This window comes from Eubalaena glacialis, chromosome 3 (assembly GCF_028564815.1).
Source record: "Eubalaena glacialis isolate mEubGla1 chromosome 3, mEubGla1.1.hap2.+ XY, whole genome shotgun sequence".
NCBI classification, from domain to species: domain Eukaryota; kingdom Metazoa; phylum Chordata; class Mammalia; order Artiodactyla; family Balaenidae; genus Eubalaena; species Eubalaena glacialis.
Window position 1 is genome coordinate 186,316,526 of NC_083718.1, and position 21,237 is coordinate 186,337,762.

At 47.1% G+C, this 21,237-nt stretch overlaps 1 protein-coding gene across 1 annotated transcript in view; it reads right to left on the reverse strand.

The window, feature by feature from the left end:
* DISP3 (dispatched RND transporter family member 3) overlaps positions 1–20,445 on the reverse strand; it is a 32,156-nt gene extending 11,711 nt beyond the window's left edge. The window contains exons 1-9 of the mRNA XM_061187097.1: positions 19,350–20,445; positions 18,193–18,412; positions 8,315–8,451; positions 7,253–7,387; positions 6,663–6,823; positions 5,050–5,189; positions 3,238–3,386; positions 2,845–3,006; positions 1,782–1,943 (exon numbers count right to left, since the gene is read on the reverse strand). Coding sequence (XP_061043080.1) covers positions 1,782–1,943; positions 2,845–3,006; positions 3,238–3,386; positions 5,050–5,189; positions 6,663–6,823; positions 7,253–7,387; positions 8,315–8,451; positions 18,193–18,412; positions 19,350–20,445 — 2,362 coding nt within the window. The remainder of the gene's footprint in view (positions 1–1,781; positions 1,944–2,844; positions 3,007–3,237; positions 3,387–5,049; positions 5,190–6,662; positions 6,824–7,252; positions 7,388–8,314; positions 8,452–18,192; positions 18,413–19,349) is intronic.
* Between the last annotated feature and the right edge of the window lie 792 nt (positions 20,446–21,237).

The window sequence follows — 21,237 nt, forward strand, 5'->3', positions numbered from 1 at the left end:
CCCTCCTCTGTCAAATGGGACGACACCCAGAGGGTACCTCCAGAGGGTGGCTGAGGGACAAAAGGGGATGCTGCATCTCATGCGCTTAGCAACGTGTCTGGCTCGTGATGAATGTTTGATAAATAGGAATAATTAGAAACGGCATATTATCAACTAGCAGAGATAGAGGAGACCTCCTGTTTTGCCCCAAGCATTGCGGATGAGTTGTTTGTTTGTTTTTGTTTTTTAATGAGAGAAATTTTACACCTTCAGAAAACTAATACGATAATGCTAGGAGGTCGTTATCATTAATCCCATTTGACCTAGAAGCAAGCAGAGGTTCAGGGAGGTTACATGACCTTCAGGGGAAGTGAGAGGCAGAGCCCCATCAGGATCGGTCTTGTCTGCCCCTAAAGCCGAAAATCTTTTTGCTACAGCCTGAAGGGCCCCTTTATGAGGCAGTTCAGAGGCTAAGAGATACAAGGGGCTGGGGCTGGACTCTGGCTGGGGTCCTGGCCCTTCTCCAGATGTTTCCAGGAACTTCGGGATCATCCCAGGGTTTGTCCATCTGTGAAGTGGGAGCAGACAGGCCCTGAGCGATGGTGGGAGGCCTTGCAGCGGCAGTGACATTGGAGTGAAATTCGATGCCCAGGCAGGTGGGAGAGGAGCAGGGACGCGGCCAATTTAGGAGGGGCTCCTCGGGCACCTCTCTGAGCTGCAGCCGATTATCATGCACTTGGCTAATGCCATTTACCAAGGGGAAGGCCAGGTTAATCTGAACACCACCGTAACTACATGAAGGCAATTACAGCAGCCAGCGGGTCTTCCCCCAGGAGCCGGAAGCACTCACCCAAGCGTCTTCTCATTTGGTTTCTAACCACCCGGCAAAGCTGTATGACCTTGGGTCGACTTCCCCCGCCCCAACTCCAACATCAGGCTCCCCTCTGTAAGACGAGGGCCTGGATCAGACTAACTCTAAGGCAAGGAGACGTCTTTGTCTCACCTCTTAGCTCATCCCCGGCACGCGCTCCATCACCAAGTCCTGTGGGTTTCACCTCCTACAAACCTCTTGTCTTCACTGTCACCATCGGCCACACCAGCTCCGGCCCCCACTGTCTCTTGTCTAGATGACTGCACGAGACTCCCACCTGGGCTCCCAGCCACACTCCACGCTGGCCCTCCGACCACACAGCAGCTGGCCCTTCTCTGCTTAAAGCCCTCCACTAGCTTCCAGTGACAATTACAATACAATCCACTCCTCACTGTACCCCAGCAGGCCCTGGCCCAGCCCATCTGGCTAGCCTTAGCTCCTGCAACTACCTCCATCAGACTTGGCCCTGGTCTTTCCCACTCTGGTGCTCCCCTCTGCCTAGACCGCTTCCCTCCTCTCCTCTCCCAGCTTGGCCAACTCCTTCCCTCCCTCCCCCCCACCCAGGCAGGCTAAGTCTTGCCTTAGACATTCCCTCCTCCAGGAAGAAGCCTTCCACGATGCTGAGCTCCCCAGTCACCCTCCTTTTAGTCCACCACAGCTCAGCTCTACTATTATATGGCCTGCCCCAGCAGTGGAATGAACTCCGTGAGCTCGAGAAGCCTGTCCTGCCCACTGTGGCCTCCCCAGCACCAGCTGGCACCCAGTAAGTATTCGTTTAATGAAACGTGAAAACACTGAGGCTTAGAGATGGAGTGATTTGCCTAAGGTCATACTGTGATGGGGAGCCTGGATCTCACATCTCTCGTCTTGGAGACGTGGACTCCAAAAGGGGCAGGGGCCCACGGGGGACACCCTGGCAGGAAACCCTCACCTGAACAGGTGATGCAGGAGATGCCCTCGGCGCTCAAGTTGTACTTGAGGTCCAGCAGCACCTGGATGTTGGTATCCGGCCGGAAGAGCAGCGGGGCCCGGCTGGCGGGGCGGAGCCGGCTGGCGAACACCAGGGACAGGATGAGGATGGAGACAAAGAGGCCTGCGAGGAAAGGATGCTGCGCTAGGCAGGGCTGGGGCCGGGGGTGGGGGCATGCACAGCCGGGGCTTCCAGAGTCCTAGGAAAGAGCTGCTCCCTCTATGGGGACGGGAGGGGGAAAGGGGGGCAGGTATCCCAAGGGAGCAGGCAAAGGCCCAGCGTGCCAGCCTGTGGGTGAGGCTGCTAGGGATCCGTCCCTTGGAGGTAGGGGCCGGTTGTCACATGTGTCATTGGTGGTCAGACTATAAGCTATAAGCTCACATTCCTGGACAAGAACCAGCCCCCATCTTAGAGCCCTTAACAGTTTATAAAGAGCCAGCATATCCACTTGATCTTACACAGGCCTAAATACAGTCAGTGATGATAATAATGATAATAATAATAATAGTAGCACTTAACTTTCATTGAGCACTTACTACATGCCTTGCACTGGGCTAAGTTCTTTACATACACTGTGGCTTTCCTCACAACTGCCTTAGTAGATAGACACTATTCTTACCCTCACTTATAGGACAGGAAACTGAGGCTCAGACTAACTGGCACAGTCAAGGTGACGCTGCTAGTACATGGCAGAATTAGGATTCCAACTTAGCCAAGCTGGTCTAAATCCAGAGCCCAAGCACTGGGCGCTCTGCTCTGCTGCCCAGCATCATGACTGGCACATAGTAGGTGCTCAATAAGCAACAGCTATCGCGGAACCAGCTTTATTCTACGCAGGAAGGGGGTAAAGCTCCGAGAGGGCGACGGACACCAGCCCAGGTTTCTGACCTCTAGCTCATTTGGGGAACTGGGGCGGGCTCCCAATGCCTGCACGTTCTTTGCATGGGGTGGGGTCTGTCCCCCACGCCTTAGGCACTGGGAGAAGCTGCAAGATGGGGGGAAGGAGAGTGGAGAGCCCACTTACCCACAATCACCCAACGGCTCTTGACGGCTGACCACAGGACCCAGTGGTGCAGCAGCTCCTGCAGCTGGGCGATGAGTTGCCCCCGGCTGCCCCCGTCAGGGGCTGGCTGCAGGCCCTTGGGGGGCACAGACACCAGGGACGCGTCTCCCAGCTCCAGCGACACTGCCGGGGCAGAGCAGCGGCCTGTCAGAGGGCTGGCCCAGAAGCGGGTCAGAGCCCACCCTGGTCCCTGACCTCTCCAGGGAAGCCCAAACGCTCGATGGGGATCTCGTCCTGCCCCCCCCCTCAGGACCGGCCTGTCCTCACACCAGCTTGCCAAGGGCTACTTCCCCTGGCCGAGGCAGCCCCTGGGTCCTGGCAGGCTCAGCGGGACAGGCCCGCACCAGCTCTCACCTGGCTCCTCCTCCACATTGAGCAAGGGGATGTCATCATCCAGGTAGGGCATGGGGCCCTGAGCAGGGCTGCCCCCAGCCCGCTCAGCAGCAGCAAACACGTCCCCAGGGAAGTGCAGGGAGCTCTTGCAGCCGCACTTCTGGTGGCAGCTGTGGAGACAGTGGAGGAGGGGGTGAGTCCTGGGTGTCCAGGGAAGCGGGGGAAGGTCCCGGCTACATGTGAACCCAGGTATCACACCGCTGCCGACAGCTCACACAGGACACTCATCACAGGTTTCCAGGAGCCTGCACCTTAGTTCTCTCCAGCGCCATCTCCCCTGGGGCCCTTGGGTGCCACTCTTCCTCTGGGGACACAAATGGTGACAACAGCCATTACCCAGGGAGAGGGGATGATGACTCGCAGCTGCCCAAGCATCAAGGTGACCAAAGCAGGGGAATCATGGCTCCCCCATCGTGTGCCCAGGGCCCTGACACCAGGAGGACGGGGAAGCGGGGCTGGGCTGAGGACGTAGCTGAGGCCTCGGCTGGAGTGAATGTGAGGGAGACAAGGCTCACCCTAGGGACTGGGGATAAGAATAATGCACACGGTCAATGTGCCAGGAATACTACGTGCCAGGAATACTACGTGCCAGGCAGTGAGCGAGATTCTCTCATTAATCCTCACGGGGTTACATGTACCCATTTTATAGAACAGGAAGCTGAGATGCAGAGAGGTTAGGTAACATGTCCAAGGGTCCGCAGCCACCAGGCAAAGAGGCTGAGGCTGGAGCCCAGGACTGGGAAGACTGCTGCGTCCACTGCCCCAGACTGGGGGGCGGGACAGGGCGGGCTTAGTTGGTGTCTCTGTAGAGATTAGAAACAAGGAGCCCTTTACCCAAGACACTTTGCTTCTATGTCACAAAACTGTCATAGAAATAGTCAAATCTGAACGTCTATAGTGCAGGCCGCTGTGCCTCAGCCAGAGTGCCCTTGTCCAGTGCCCAACCCGTACCACCATACATGGCGGCCCTGAAGCAGTGGGTGTGTGTGGGAGAGCTGAGGAGTGCGTCCCCGGCCTGAGGGGACACCTGAGCCCCTCGCTGCCCCTCCTGGGCTCACACTGTCATGGACCCCTGACAGTCCTGCCCTTGCATGCCCTGCCCCAAGCCCAGACCCTCCATCACTCCTCAGGACTCCCAACCCAGGCAGCCATCCAGGCAGCCACCAAGGCTGGATTCCATTTGGTCACTGTCTCCGCCCCCCCCACCCGCTACTGACCACCTGGCCCACGAGACCCCAACCGCTAGACCTTCAGCAGCGGCTCTGGGCTGATCCATTCAACTCTACACAGCACTCACTGCACCTAAATATTTTTCCTCCCCCAAGATGAGAACCTTGAGGACATTTAGCGTGGCGGCTAAGAGCATGGGATCTAGTCAGATTATGTGGTCTAAATCTCAGCTCCACTGCCTATTAAATGGGTAACCTTGAAAAAGTTGCCCAACTGCTCCAAGCCTCTGTTTCCTTGTCTATAAAATGGGTGAAATTAGAGGACCCAGCTGCCAGGGTCCTTGGGGAGGGTGGCAGTAAGATCTCGTACAAAAGCTCATTGCCCACTTCCTGGCACATAGTAGGTGATCAGATGTAACTACTGGACAGGATTCTCTTCTTCCTCTGCTCCCCCAGTAGTGCCCAGCATAGGACTGGGCATACAGAAGGTGCTCAATGGTGAATCACGAGGCTCTTGGGAGATAGGAGGGTGTGCTGAATGGCCCCCCAAGGGCCTGCTATGGATATTCTGTGAGAGGAGGACACGACCCCCTGCCTGGCTCACCTGGTCTGGCAGGCACTCTCCAGCGGTGCCATATAAAGGCTCCAGATGCCCAGGGCAGCAGGCATGGTGAAGAGCACAGCCAGCCAGCAGCAGGACACGATGAGAGACATGAACAGGCCGAAGTCGTGGACGGCCGGGATCTGGCAATGGGGAAGTAGAGGGGGGATGTGGGACTATCAGGCCTGGAGCCCAGGGAGCCTGGGGGCTCTGCAGCGAGGCACTCAGGACCCCCGACCACCCTCAGACGGAGGCAGGATGAGGAGGCCGGGGCTGCTGGAACAGAGGCACTGGCCTAGGAGGGTGTCAGAGGGCCGGGCTGGTGCCAGGGGCAGGGCAGGGGAGGAAGAGTCCCACCTCTGGTCCACGCTGCAGCCCTCTGCCCGGAACAGTGCTCAGCACAGAGCTAGCGCTCCATAACTGTCATTACGTGAAGGACAGAGGAAGACACGCCCTGTTGGAGCAGGCCACGTGTCAGCGAGGGGGAAGGGAGGGAAAGCTGCTGTGATGGGAATAGGGAGGCTGGGTGTGCTCCCTGCACAGGGTCACAGGGACCTGCACGGGGTGTGGCAGCCAGAAGGAAAGTGTAGCCAACAAGCAGACAGGCCTTCACTGTTTGTGAAACACTTTCACAGTCATCTCATGTCAGTCCCTGATGATCTACACATGAGGAAAGCGAGGCTCAGAGAGGTTAAACAACCTGCTGAAGGTCACACAGCCAGAAAATGGCAGAGGTGGGATGTGAACCCAGCTCTGCCTGTTTTCTGGATGTGGTTCTCTAGGAAGGCCTGGAGAATCCCAAAGCACCTAGTGGTTTCTAGACGGGATCCTCAGCCCAGGTCATAAAACCTCTCAGATTCAGGCAGGCTCACTGTCCTATAGGCTCTGTTGACACCAAGGACCTGGTCTAAGATCCTTCTCCTGAGCCCAACTCAGACGTGAAGGAGCGTGGGGTCAGCGAGAGAAAAGTGAGTGTGAGGAATGACCACGTGGTGTGAAGCCAGTGGGTGGAGAGGGCCCTGGACCCCGGTCAGGAGACCGGGCAGGCTCACCACTTACCAGCTGGGGGACCTTTGAAAACTGCCAAATGCCCTTCAGGACAGAGGTTGGATTATCATTAACGAGCATCAATAAGAAACACTGTTTGTATTATTATAATTCTCCCATTTGTTAAGTTCTGGTAATGATGATTAGTAGCAAAAATGGACTCTAAGCGGGGGAGGGGTAAATTGGGAGATTGGGATCGACATATGCACACTACTACATATAAAATAGATAACTAATAAGGACATACTGTATAGCACAGGGAACTCTACTGAATACTCTGTAATGGCCTATATGGGAAAAGAATCTAAAAAAGAGTGGATATATGTAAATGTATAACTGATTCAGTTTGCTGTACACCAGCAACTAACACAACACTGTAAATCAACTATACTCCATTAAAAATTTTTTTTTAAATGAGAAAAAAGTGGACTCTAGGGACGTGGCAGGAACCTTGAGGCAGAGGCTGTGTGGCCCCAAGAGAAGGGGCGGGTAGGAAGAGCAGAGACCAAGGGCCAGGTGTGCACGGGAGGGACGGGGAGGTCAGGTCGGGGGGGAGGGCAGGCTCCCACCTGGGAGAAGACGTTAGCTGCATAGGCGGCAGCCGTGGTCAGGGAGGTGAAGAAGGTGGCCTTGCCCGCCGTCTGGATGGTATGGATCATCCGCAGCTGCGGGTCTTCCAGGTGGGTGGCCTGGCGGTAGGTGTTGATGAACACAAAGACGTCGTCCACGCCTACGGGAGGGAGTCCCGGGCCAGCAGGGCTCAGGATCACTCTGCTGTGTCCATGGTCAGACCCAACCTGGGCCAGGAACCCAAGCCCCACCCTCCATGCTCCTTGCTCCTCACCCCCGCCCCCACCAGAACCAGGCCCTTTCCTCCAAATCTTAGCCCCCTTCCCACCTTTCCCACCATTCTTAACCTCCACCCAGAATAGCTACCCATTCCTTCCACCCCTTGGGGGCTCCACCCATCATATGCCAAGGATCACCCACCACTCATATTCTACCCACCCACCACCCCAATTCCAAGGGTCTGAGGTCTGAAAGGGGACTTTTTGGAGCCCCCATGGAAGCCAGGCTTTGCCTCCTGGAAGAAGGCCCTTCTGGGGACAGAGTTCCCAAGTTCCCAAGGCCCATTACCATGGCAACAGAGGCAACTCACCAATGCCCACTATCACAAAGGCAGCCACCCCATTGAGGATGCCCAAGTACTGGATACCAAAGACCACATGGTACAGGAAGAGTGCCACCAGACAGCTGAGGCCGATGCTGGCAATTCCGAAGAAGGACAGGAACACTGGGCAGGGCAAGAGGCACAGGGGACGGATAGAGTGGGGGGACCCAGAGGAACACACCTCTTCAGTGTCCCTGGCCCCTGTTGGGTCCTGCCTCACACCCCCCCACCCCCAGGGAGTACCTCCACCACCCCATCTGAGCCCAGCACAGTTTTCTGCACCCAGAGAAGGGGCTGGACAGGAGGCCTGAGTGGCAAATGAAACCATTTTTGAGTAAGTCAAGTTGTTTATGGGCCCTCATCTTTGCAGAACTTGTCTCAAGTGCTAGTAGGGAATTATTATATATTTACATCTGTCACCCCAGTAGACTGGAGGTTCCATGGGGGTAGGAAGTGTGTCTGTGATGTTCACCATGTATCTGGATCCCTGGCACCTTAGAGCATCTGGCACATAGTTGGTGCCCAATTAATATCTGTTACATGGACGAATGAATGTCTTTCCCATTTTTGAAGGTATGACCAATCTCTCATTCACTTGAGCAACAGAGAGTACCTACTGTATATACAGAAAGAAGAAGCTAGGGTATATGGGGAGATGGTGGTGGAAAAGTAAACTGGGGGACTAAGGGCAGCTGACTGGCACTATAGAACAGGCTACAGAATAATTCATAAGGTGTCCAATACTCCAGACTCCCCAAAACTTATCAGCAAGTTTATCGGCAAGAAAAAGATTGTCAAAGGGAAAAAGGTTCAACTGTGGGAGGTCATGGGGGTGGGGGCCTTTGGGCATGGCCCAACCTGCCTCTGAACCTCAGTCTACCTGCCTGGGGTTAGAAGGTGATGTCTGAGCACCCCTCCCCCCACCAGTTCTGACATAGTGGATTCAAGACCATTTCTGGCATTCCTGAGCAGGAAGGCTTTGTCCAGAGAGAAGCACACTAGAAGAAGAGAAGGGGCTGGCTCCACGCGGGGCTTTTGAAGAAACCCTACCTGAGCAGGAGGTGAGAATGTAGACGAGGGTGGCAATGCAGCTGCTGCTGATGAAGGCCAGGAGCATGTCATTGTTGAAGGTTCTGCGAACCTCATAATCAAAGAGGTCCGTCCCCCCATACAGAACCTGCACTTTGCTGAAGAAGGGAGGACACAGAGAGAGGAAAGACGGAGTGGATCAGAGATAGAGGAGGACTGGGAGCCATCCACCTCACCAGTGTCTCTTTACCTTGGCTGTACATTATGATCACCTGGGGGACTTCCAAAAATCCTGATGTCCAGGCCATACTCTAGACAAATGAAATCAGAATGTCTGGGGTGGGACTGAATTATCAGTGAGGTTGAGACCACTGCTCTACACAAATAATAATCAATTATAGCCAAATTCTATGTCATCTTCCAATTCTCAATTATTCACAGCAAAATTCTAAATTCAAACCAGCTTCCAGATACTGTTTTACACCGCTAGTGTGCATTTAACAGCAGTTATTCTTAATAAGAAAAACTTAACCAAGCTGGTCAAGTTGAGTTTTAAAATACAAACAGGAGTGAGATCTGCTTCTGGCCAAGATGGAGTAACAAGAGGAAATCTAGATTTACCTTCCCAGTGAAACTAATGAAAAAAATAAGAAAATACATGAGACATGAGATAACAAAGAATGGTGATCTCTGAGAGGTGAGAAACAAAATGGACCCTATGCTTACCCTGACTTACTGTCTTGAGAGAGTTTCTAGGCTTCACTGCAGCCTAATATATGGGTTGGTGACTTCTCAAAAGAGGCTGAAAGTTTTCCAAACTTGATGAAAACTATAAACCCATTGATTCAAAAGGCTCAAGCAATGGACCCCAAGCCCCCCAAAACCATGAATAAAACAACAACAATGCACATCATAATCAAATTGCTCAAAATCAGTGACCAAGATAAAATCTTAAAAGCAGCCTGAGGAAAAAGATGCATTACACACAGAGGAACAAAAATAAGGATGACAGCAGATTTCTCTTCAGAAACAATGCAAGTGAGAAGACGATGGAGCAAGGTCCTTTACCAAATGGGGAAAAAGTCAACCCAGAATTCTATACCCAGAATTCTATATTTTGAAAAATATATTTCAAAAACAAAGGCAAAATAAAGACTTTTTCAGTGTACAAAAGCTGAAAGGGGGCTTCCCTGGTGGCACAGTGGTTAAGAATCCGCCTGCCGATGCAGGGGACATGGGTTCAAGCCCTGGTCCGGGAAGATCCCACATGCCGTGGAGCAACTAAGCCCGTGTGCCACAACTACTGAGCCTGCACTCTAGAGCTCGGGAGCCACAACTACTGAGCCTGCATGCCACAACTACTGAAGCCTGCACACCTAGAGCCTGTGCTCTGCAACAAGAGAAGCCACCGCAATAAGAAGCCTGCACACCACAACGAAGAATAGCCCTCACTCGCCACAACTAGAGAAAGCCCGCACACAGCAACTAAGACCCAACACAGCCAAAAATAAATAAATTTTTTAAAAAGCTGAAAGAATTCATCTCCAGTACACCTGCACTACAAGAGATGTTAAAGAAAGTCCTTCAGGCAGAATGAAAATGATTACAGATGGAAATATACATCTACACAAAGGAATAAAAAGGACTGGAAATGGTAACAACATGAATAAATGTACAAAATTTTCTTATTCTTATGTAAATCTTTTAAAAAGATAACTGACCGTTTAAACAGAAATAATAATAATGTGGTATGGGGTTTATAACATATATGAAAATAAAATATATGACAACAATAGCATAAAGGCCAGGAAGAAGGAAATGGTGGTATACTATTCATATATAGTATACACTATACATGAAGTAGTTTAACATCATTTGAAGATACACTGATAACTTAAGGATGTATACTATAAACCTTGTAGCAACCACTAAACTAAATATTTATAGCTAAAAAAACAACAAAGGAAATAAAATGGAATAATAAAAAATTCTCAGTCCAAAAGAAGGCAGAAGAGAGGAAAAAGGGAACTAAGAATATATGGGAGAAAGAGAATACAATAAAATAGTCTTAAGTCTAACCATATTAACAATGCATTAACTGTAAATGGTCTAAACACCCCAATTAAAAGGCAGAGACAGTCAGATTAGATTTAAAAAAATCAAGACCCAGCTGCCTACAAGAAACTCACTTTAAATATAGACACAAATAGGTTAAAAACAAAAGTGCAGAAAAAAATATACCACGCTGACATGAATCAAAAGAAAGCTGGAGTGGTTACATTAATAACAAATGAAATAAATTTCAGAGCAAAGAATATTACTAGGGATAAAGAAAGGAATTTAAAAATGATAAAGGGCTCAGTTCATTAAAAGAATACAACAATACTACATGCTTTGGACCTAACAACAGAGCTTTAAAATACATGAAGCAAAAACTGATAGAAATGAAAAAAGAAATAGACAAACCAGCAATTATAGTTGAACATTTCAAAACCCCTTTTCTCAATGATTGCTAGAACAATTAGACAGAAGATCAGTAAGGATATAGAAGACTTGAACAACATAATCAACCAACTTGACTTAACTGACATTTATAGAATACCCCACCAAACAACAGCAAAATATACATTCTTTTTAAGTGCATAGGGAACATTTAGCAAGACAGACCATACTCTGGACCATAAAGCAAAACTCAATAAATGTAGAATAACTTAAGTCATACAAAGCATGTTCTCTGACCATGATAGAATTAAATTCAAAATTAGCAACAAAACACTATCTGGGAAATTCATAAATATGTGGAGACTAACACATTTTTAAATAATACAAGGGTCAAAGAAGAGATCAAAAGCGAAAATTGAAAGTATTCTGAATTGAATGAAAATGAAAGCATATGTCAAAATGTGTGAGATGAGCTAAAACAATGCTTAAAGGTAATTTTATAGCAATAAACACCTATATTAGAAAAGGAGAAAGCTTTCAAATCAATGACCTCAGCTTCTACTGCAAGAAAGAAGAACAAGACAAAATTATATATAAAGTAGGTGTAAGAAAGGAAATAATGAAGATCAGAGCATAAATATATAAATAAACAAACAGAAAGATACTAAAGAAAAATCAATGAAACCAAAAGCTAGTTCTTTGAGAAGATCAATAAGATTGATAAACTTCTAGCCAGACTGATCATGAAAAAAGGAGATAAAACACACATGAAAGAAGGGACATCACTACAGTTTTTATAAATATTCAAAGATAATAAGGGAATATTATGAATCACTTTGACATTTTAATGAAATGTCATTTGACAGTTTGACAATTTCATTTGACAATTTAAATGAAATGGACAAATTTCATGAAATATACTACCAAAGCTTGTACAAGAATATAGAAATAACTTTAATAGCCCTATATGTATATTTAAGAATTGAATTTGTAGTTAAAACCTTCCCATAAAGAAAACTCCAGATCCAGACAGTTTAATTGGTGAATTCTATCAAACATTTAAGGAAGAATAATACCAGTTCTATACAAACTCTCCAGACAACTGAAGAGAGGAGAATATTTTCCACCTCATTCTGTAAAACATTTTGATACCAAAATCAAACAGAGGTATTACAAGAAAACTACAGCCTAGTATCCATCATGACCATATACCAATGAACAAAGAATACAAATAGAATCTAACACTATATAAAAAGGATGATATATCATGACCAAGGGGGATTTACCCTAAGAATGCAAGGATGATTTAAAATTAAAAACTCAATCAGTGTAATTCACCATATTAAACTAAAAAAGAAATACTGTATGATCTCTCTCTAGATGCAGAAAAAAACATTTGAGAAAACTGAATATTCCTTACTGATTAAAAAAAAAAAGACACCAGCAAATTAGGAATAGAAGGGCACTTCCTTAACCTGATAAAGGACATCTACAAAAAACCTACATACTTTGGTCAGGGATAATACAGGGTTGTCCATTCTCATCACTTATTCAACATTGTACTGGATGTTCTAGCCAGTGCATTCAGGCAAGAGAAAGAAATAAAAGGCATCCAAATTGGAAAGCAAGAAGTAAAACTGTCTTTATTAGCAAAAGACATAATTAACTATGTAGAAAATCAAATGTAATCTACCAAAAATCTTCTAGAACTTATAAGGGAGCTTAGCAAGGTTGCAGGACCCAAAGTCAATTATATTTATATATACTAGCAACTAACAATTGCCAAATGAAATTTTTTTAAAAATACCATTTACAATAGCATAAGAATATGAAATAGGGATAAACCTGACAAAAGACATCATATACACCACATTCATTAGCCGTAAGACTAATATTGTTAAGATGTCAGTTCCCCTCAAATTGATCTGTGTATTTGACACAATCATAATCAAGATCCCAGCAGACCTTTATTTGGAGAAATGGACAAGCTGATTCTAAAATTCATAGGGAAATGCAAAGGACCTAGAATAACTAAAACAACTGTGAAAAAGAACAACAAAGCTGGAAGACTAACACTTGGACAAGACATGGTATAAAGCTACCATAATCAAGACAGTGTAATACTGCTGTGCAAATAAAAAATAGATCAATGGAACAGAATAGAGTATCCAGAAACAGCCTCACATATATACGAACAAAAGATTTTTGTCCAAGATGCAAAGGCAATTCAGTGAAGAAAGAATGATCTTTTCAACAAATGATGCTGGAACAACTGGATAGTCATATAAAAATAATAAATAAGTACTGGCACGTTACAATATATACAAAGTGTTTATAGTGTATGCCTTGCACCACATACAAAGATTAATTAAAAATGGAATATCACAGATCTAAATGTAAAACCAGTTTTAAAGTGATCAAAAGATCTAAATAGTCACCAATGAAGATAAATGGATGTCAAATAAGCATGTGAACATCACTGGTAATTAGGGAAATTCAAATTCAAATTGCAATGAGATATCACCACACACCTAGTAGAATGGCTAAAATTTTCTACACTGACCATACCAAGTGTTAGAGAGGTTGTGGAGGAACTGGAATTCTTATACACTGGGTGGGAATACAAAATGGTACAATCAATCTGGAAAACAATTTGGCAGTTTCTTAAAAAGTTAAACACACACCTACCATATGATCTAGTCATTTCACTCCTAGGTATTTATCTAAGACAAATGAAAGCACTTGTTCACACAAAGGCTTGTTCATAGCAGCTCTATCTGCAATAGCCAAACCTGGAAACAACCCAAATACCCATAAACAGGTGAGTGGATGAACAAAAGGTAGCATCTCCACACAATGGATACTACTCGGCATTTAAAAAGAATAAACCATCTACACATTCAACAACATGGATACAATTCAAAATAATTAGGCTGAGCGAAAGAGAGCAATCAAAATTGTGCATACTATATGATGCCAAGTATATAAAACTCTAGAAAATGAAAATGAATATAAAGTGATAAAAAACAGAAAGTGGTCCTGGGATGGCAGTGGGAAGGCAAGGTGAGGCAGGATGGAGTGATTATCAAGGGGACATGAATAAACTTCTGGGGGTGACGGGTCTCTTCATTATCTTGATTGTGGTGAAGGTTTCATGGTGTATACATAGGTCAAAACTAATCAAATTGTAAACTTTAAGTATATGCAACTGGTTGTATATCAATTATACCTCAATAAAGTTGTTTAAAAAACCAAACAGGATATTTAAAAACCAAGTAGAAAAGATCTTTGGATTATCTACTTTGTTGAACTAAATGGATTAATTGATCTTTCATTAGAGTAGAAAACTGAAAGTTCAATCAATTGTTTATTCATTCATTCATTTGTTTAGCTTTTATAGAATGCCTTCTAGGTTCCAGGTCCTGTCTTAGTTACTGGCTATAAAAAGACATGGGCCCAAACTTTTACTCTCAAGTAGAAAGGAATAGCTCATGCAAGAACAATATTCTTGCCTAGAACTACTAAAATATCAGATAAAATTGAGAAATCATCTGTTTAATGACATTAGAGACTTCCTGAAGCAATGAGAACTAGAGGGCTAAGACTCCAGAAAGCGAAGAACCTACAAAAGGTAAGCTTCCCTTCTACAGCTGTGTTTACCCTAGAGGTATTTGCTGATTCTGAACACAGGCATGAGGCTAAAAATCTAGGCGGGGAGTCAGAAAAACTAGCAGAGCTTTGGGCAGAGACTTGCAGACCAGCATAGCATAAAGCCAGTTTCTTCCTCAGCACTTCTGCCAAATACTGGGGCCGTGTGGAGTATGAGGCTACAAACCTAAGCAGAAAGGCTCTGAAAAACCAGAGTAGAGATATTTTTAGCAGTTTTGAGAGACAAAGATTAGGGTCTGAAACCTGTCCGGGGAAGGGGCTCCGCAGAATACTCCAGGCTCTCAGTTGAACATCTTAGAGAACCAAGGGCAAACTAGAGGTAGGCTGAGAATTTTCAGTATTGCAAACCTGCCTCGACTTCATGTAACTGCTGACTATTTAAGGTGATCAGTCACAACTCCATCTGCCTAGTGGAGGGAAGGATAAACTTTCTCTGGAAGAAATAACATCATCTGGACCTCTATGTTTTTATATATAATGTCCATCACTCAGTAAAAATTACCAGGCATACTCACAGGCAGCACCACATGACCAAAAACCAAGTGAAAGAACAGACCACAGAAACAAATCAACAAGTTATCCATAATAACCTAATAACTTAATATGCTTAAGAACACAGAGGAGAATATGGACAAAATAAATTAAACGATGAAAAATTTCACCAGAGATTTAGATCTATAATAAAGAATCATTAGAAATTCTCAACAGAAAAACATAACATTAACATTGAAATCTCAATAGACATTAAATGGCAGATTAGATACAACAGAAGACAGGATCAGTGAATTGGAATATCTAAACCAAAACATGGAAAGAAAAGAAAGAAAAGAAAAGCCTGGAAAAGAGCATTGAAAACACATGGAACTTGTGTAAGTTAGGCTACAGGGATGTATTGTACAGCATGGGGAATATAGCCAATATTTTGCAATAACTGTAAATGAAGTGTAACCTTAAAAATTGTATTAAAATTTTTTTTAATTAAATTAAAAAATAAAGAAAGCAGCATGCCAATTACCCAGACTCTTCAGCTTACCTTTCCAGCTCCCACCTCTTATTATCATATTCATTAAAAAAAAGAAAACACATGGGACTCTGAAAATATCTAACATTTGTGTAATTAGAATCCTTAAAGGAGAGGGGACAGAGACTGAGGTAGAAGCAATATTTGAAGACATAATAGCCAGGAAATTCCTAAAACTGATGAAAGTTATCAACCCACAGATTCAAGAAGCTCTGTGTACCTCAAGCAGAACAAATACAAAGAAAACCATGCTGACATACATCATAGTAAGACTGTTGAAACCAAAAACAAATAGAAATCTTAAAAGCAGCCAGAGATAAAAAGACAATCATTCAAAGAGGCAACAAAAAGATTTACAGCTGACTTTTCCCAAAAAAATGATGGCAGTCATTACCCAATGGATTGACATCTTTAAAGTATTAAAAGAAAATAACTGCAAATTTCTAATTCTATACCAGCAGAAATACACTTCAAAAATTAAAGTAAAATAAAGATGCCTTCTAGGCAAACAAAATAGAGAATTTATCACCAGCAAACCTGCACTAAAAAAAAAAAATACTAAAGAGAGTTCTTCAGATAGAAGGAAGATGATCCCAGAGGGAAACATGAAATTGTAGAAAGTAATGAAGAGCAACAGAAAATGTAAATATGTGAGTAAATACAAATGGATTCTGACTCAGTAAAATAATAATGTAATGTCTTATGAGGTTTAAAATGTATATAGAATTAAAATGCATGCAACAAAAATGCAAAAGGCTGAAGGGGTGTAAATGCAATGAATGAGTTCTAGGATTCTGGTATTATCAAGGAAGTAGTAAAAGTGATAATTTGTATTATTCTTTGTAATAAGTCAAAGTACATGTTGCCATCTCTTGGGTAACCAACAATAGACTGATAAAAAAGATTTTATTAATCCAAAAGAAGGCACTAAAGTCAAGTCTACAGGGGACCTGGTTGTCACCACTCCATGAAGCTCTGGGGAGATGGTAAGGGGAGGAGAGTTTTCTTTTTACCCAAGACAGGGGTTTTGTCTCAGCAGCTGAACATATTAAGCAGAGGTAATTGTTGGTATCTAAAACCTTGACGATCCTTCTACAGCGAGTCCCTCCCAGATTCCCAACCCAGCCAAGTACTTTTCCCTGAGTTACCTCCAATCCATCCATCCATCCATCCATCCATCCATCCATCCATCCATCCATCCATCTATCCATTCATTCATTCCCCAGACAAATCCCTAGTAAGATATTCCTGATACTGTGCTAGGGGCCAGGCCTACAGAAAGGAAGCAGGAGCAATCCCAGTCCTCAACAAACTCACACTCTACTGAGAAATAATTAAACCAGAACTTTCTCAGACTTTAATATCCAAACAAGTCACCTGCAAAGCCTGTAGGTCTGGGAAAGGCCTTGATATTCTGCATTTCTAACAAGTCCCCAGGTGATGCTGATTCAACAGTTGTACTTTGAGTGACAAGGAATTAAAAAACTAAAATACAGAGTGACAAGTGCTGATGAAATTGTGGCTTAGAGGTGAAATAGCTCGTTGAAACTCCCACAATTAGGTGGATTAACTGGGATCTGACCCCAGATATATCTGACTCCAAAGCCTGTGTATGCTCTTTCCTGCCTCCCTATGGAGAAGGAAAGGGACTGTGGAAATAGGTAGGGTGGTCATTTAATGAAGCCTCAAGTAAAAGTTGTCCAGGCTGGATCTCAGTGGATGAACAGCGGTTTGCCTGGCAATGAAGCAGGACTGGGAGAAGACTCTTAGCACAGCAACTGCTGTAAAAACACACAGGGCGAGGGCTCTGAATTAGAAACCCTGGATTTTAATCCCATTCCACCACTTACAAGCCTTAAAGTTTTGGCCAGCTTCCTTTATTGTACTGTGCCTCAGTTTCCTCAACTGTAGGATGGAGATAATCTTAACAGCACCTCCCTCACTGGGTTGGTGTAAGAATTAAGTTAGATGGTGTGTATAAGGGGCTCAGAACAGTGTGTGGCACAGGGTAAGCACTCAATAAAATGTTAGCTCTGATTATTACAGTAGTTGCTCAATAAAGGAACGAGGGTATTTCAGTCAGAATCATTCCTCCTGTGCCAGGGGCTGACTTGTCAGGGCAGAAGACCAAGAGGCACTGGAGTTATTGCCCTGCAGGACTGACAGATGAACTGTCCAATGCTCTTTCCTGGTGGGGAGAGGCCCAGTTGTATTCTCAGACACACATCCCAAGGGCTGGAGGACGATCAAAACACCCACTGCCCAAAAGCTCTTTCACATCTCTTAGTTCGTCTCCTCCTAATGACTGCAGAAGGGTAGCAGGAGTCATCATCCCCGTTTTACCAGTATCAGAGGCCCAGAGAAGTGAAGTGACTTGCCCACTATCTCCCTGGATAGTAGAAGCAGAGAGGAACTCCTTATGCCCTGGTCAATACTCTTTCCAGAAAGCCTTCTAGCACCACCTCAGGAGAAAATCAATACCAAAGACCTCCAGGGCAGAAGTTCCTCCAAAGCTGTCATGTTCACTAAACCATCAGCACTGATCAGGAAAAGCGTCCTTTCATCTGTCAGAGAGCTGATGAGGATGTATCTGGCTCTGCCCCTGATCTGAAAAGAAAGATCTCCTAGGGAAAAGGTTGCAGGTAAGGGGATCTGGGGTTTATGAGAAAAGAACCACCTGGAAACCAATTCCCTACGCTAATACAGCCCTTTCCTGGTACAAACAAGGACAGGCCAGGCACACACCGGGTGCAGCTGGACTGCCTACCTAGTGGACTGCTTGGCCAGCATGGCCACGTAGGTGACCACAAAGCTCTGAAACTTAGCCCGTTGCTCCTCCCAGCGATCGTCCACCGAGTAGTAGTTGGGCAGGGGTGCTCCAAAGAGGATCTCGCTGCGCAGGAGGGAGCTCTTGAGGTTTTCTGCAGAGAGGCCCTCGTCCACATACCAGTAGAACTCCGGGTGAGTCATGGCCAGCTCTAGGGAGCCTGCAGGGGCAGAGGTCAAGGGGTCCAAGGAGCTCAGTGGGTCGGCTCCCAACAACCCTCCATCAGGGTCACCCTGCCCTCCTCAACACCTCACCCCCTTTCTAAGGAAATGGAAAACTGTCCCAGCTTGGGCTACCTCCAACTGTCTCTAATAGAACGAATGGTTTAGAGAAATCACAGCTGTCCAAGGGGAGCAGCCCCCCAGATATGCTCAGACGGCTCCCACTAAGTTTACACCTTCATTTCAGTTTGAACCTCACCTAATTCCAAGGCTCAGTCTCTGCAGTCCTGTAACTCCTTCCCATCCCAGTCCCGCCTCCATCTGCTTAGAACCCTGCCCATGTGCCCCTTAAAAGGCAAACCCAAGCCCCGCCTCCACAGCCAGCGTCTGGCCCCTCCCCATCCTTTCTCAAGTCCCATCCCTAATGTACTTCAAACTAATGCACCTTGATCTTCCTTCAACCCCAGCCTCTCTCCAGATGCCCAGTTCTCTGTAACCACACCCCACCTTCCCTCTAACCAACCTCATGCCCAAGCCCCACCCCAAGCCTAACTCTGGCCACAGCATAACTCCCAGTCTCCCTCAATCCAGGTGTGCACACAAACCTCCTTCCTTGCCTCCCTCAGATCCCATCTTACACCCAAACCCAGCTCCCTGCCCTTCCTCAATGTGGCCCCGAGGCCCGCCCAGCACTCAGCTCCAGCCTGACTCCACCTCACAGCCAATTCCGACCCCATCCTCCGACCAGTCTGTCAAGTACCGAGTCAAGAATCAAGCCTTCCCTTAACCTCCAAGCCCCGCTCCCAGCCTCATTAACCACCCCCTTCCGTTACAAGCCCCACCTACCCTGTCTCCACCCCTTACAAGACCCGCCTCCAGCCTCCTTCAGACCTGGTCCCTACAGGTCCCGCCCCACCCACACCCAGGGCTGCTCACCCCGGATGTCGGCCAGATCCTGGCCCATGCCATCATAGTAAATCTTGCCACCCCTCTCAGTGGGGAAGAAGTAGGTCATGAGCGAGCTGGGCGGGGAGCAGTAAGAGTAAGAGCCGAGCGGCAGGTCTTTCAGCACTTCATGGGGCTTCCAGCAGAACTCCCGGAAGCCCGGGTGGTCCATGATCTTGCGCTCAATCTCGTGGATTGTGACCAGCCGCTCACTCGTGAAAATGTTGCGCTCTGCGTCGCCACGCGCCAGGAAAATGAGCTCAATGCGCCAGTGCGCGTGCGTCTGGGTGTTGGCGCTCACATAGGAGTGTGAGTAGTCCCAACGCGAGGCGCCGCGGCGGGCACGGCTCTGATTGGCTGCAGCCGCCGTGGGGGGAGGAGCGCTGGGTTGGCACCGCCCATTCTTGTCCAGCCCCTGGGTCACCTGAGCTTCACTCTGGTTGGCTGCCAGGCTCCCCAGGGGTGGAGTCTCTCGCCGAAGACGCCCGCTGCGATTGGCTGCTGGCTTCTGAGAGGTGGAGGTGTCCCACAATCCTGGGCCAAGCTGCCGCGCTGCAGGGACCTGGTACGGGGCCCGGGCGGCTGGCCGCGAGCGATTGCCTAGATGTAGCTGCTGCAACTGCTCTGTGATGAGGCGTTGGAGCGTCTCAGAAGTGAAGTCGGCCAGGTCGCGCCGGTTGCGCCCCCAGGACCCAAACTGGGATTTGAGCGCCAGCGCGAGGGCGTCGAAACGCTGGGAGGCCTCATGGTTGCGGATCTCAAAGGCATTGTAGGAGATGTCAATGTCCAGCGGCGGGTAGTAGAGGAACATGAAGGCTGAAAGAGCCATGGGGATGCTGCAGCCGAGGAAGAGCACCAGTCCCGCACAGCACGGATTGGTGAAGGCCCAGCCCAGTGTATTCCAGAAGCCTGACGCTGGGGGCCGGGAGGGCAAGGTCCAGTGCCGCCAGCAACACTGCCCCCCTGCCCCAGCTTGGGGCCCCGGCTTCTGGGCCCTCCTAAAGGCCTCACCCGTTGCTTCCTCCTCCTCTTCCTGCTCCTCCTCTAGCCACACATCCTGCAGCAAGGGGTCATCCTCCGAGTCCATAGCCTACAGGAGAGGGAGAGGGTCAGCAGGCTGCAGAGGAGAGGATGGTGCCCTGTAGCTGCAGTCGCCCACCCTGAGTGTTAACCCTGCCCACTCATAACCAAGACAAATACTACAATGGAATTGCATCAAGCAGGCACTTAACTGAATTCAACCACATGTGTACAAAACAGAAAGAAAAATCCTGTTATTTGCCCATCACATCTCCCAACTAGATCAGGGCTTTCAAGGTCACAGAAAAAGGAGAATCACAGCCCAGTTGCAAACAGAAGAGATATTCCTCCCCGTGTAAGGGATATTCGAGGGGAATTTTGACGATGTATGATTTCCCAATTTTTGCTGCATCCTCTGATTTTAGAACTCAAAGCCAATGTGAGGTGTGACTTTGCTGCAATCACTTTTATTTAACGCGCAACTATAAAGGCATCCAAAAGTATCAGGGTAGAAGGGAAAGAGCGTGCTCTTCGGAGTCAGACCCTAGTTTGCATCCTGAACCTCAGAGTCTTCATCTATAAAATAGAGGTGGCCATTCCTGCCTCACACGACTGCGGGGAGTGTCAAGGGTGGAAGCACGTTCAGTCTGTGTAGTATATTATCTGTCACTTGAACAGATTTCTTTGCTCCTCTCTGGGGACTGTAATGTGCTCAGCCATTGCCCATGCGGCTCTGCCAGGGCCAGATGCCTGTCATAGTTCTGCTCAAGAACTCTCAATAGCTCCCCACCCCCTCTTTGGGACACTGCAGCTGTGGCCACTGTCTGTCAGGCTCAGACCACTTAATATGCAGCTCCAG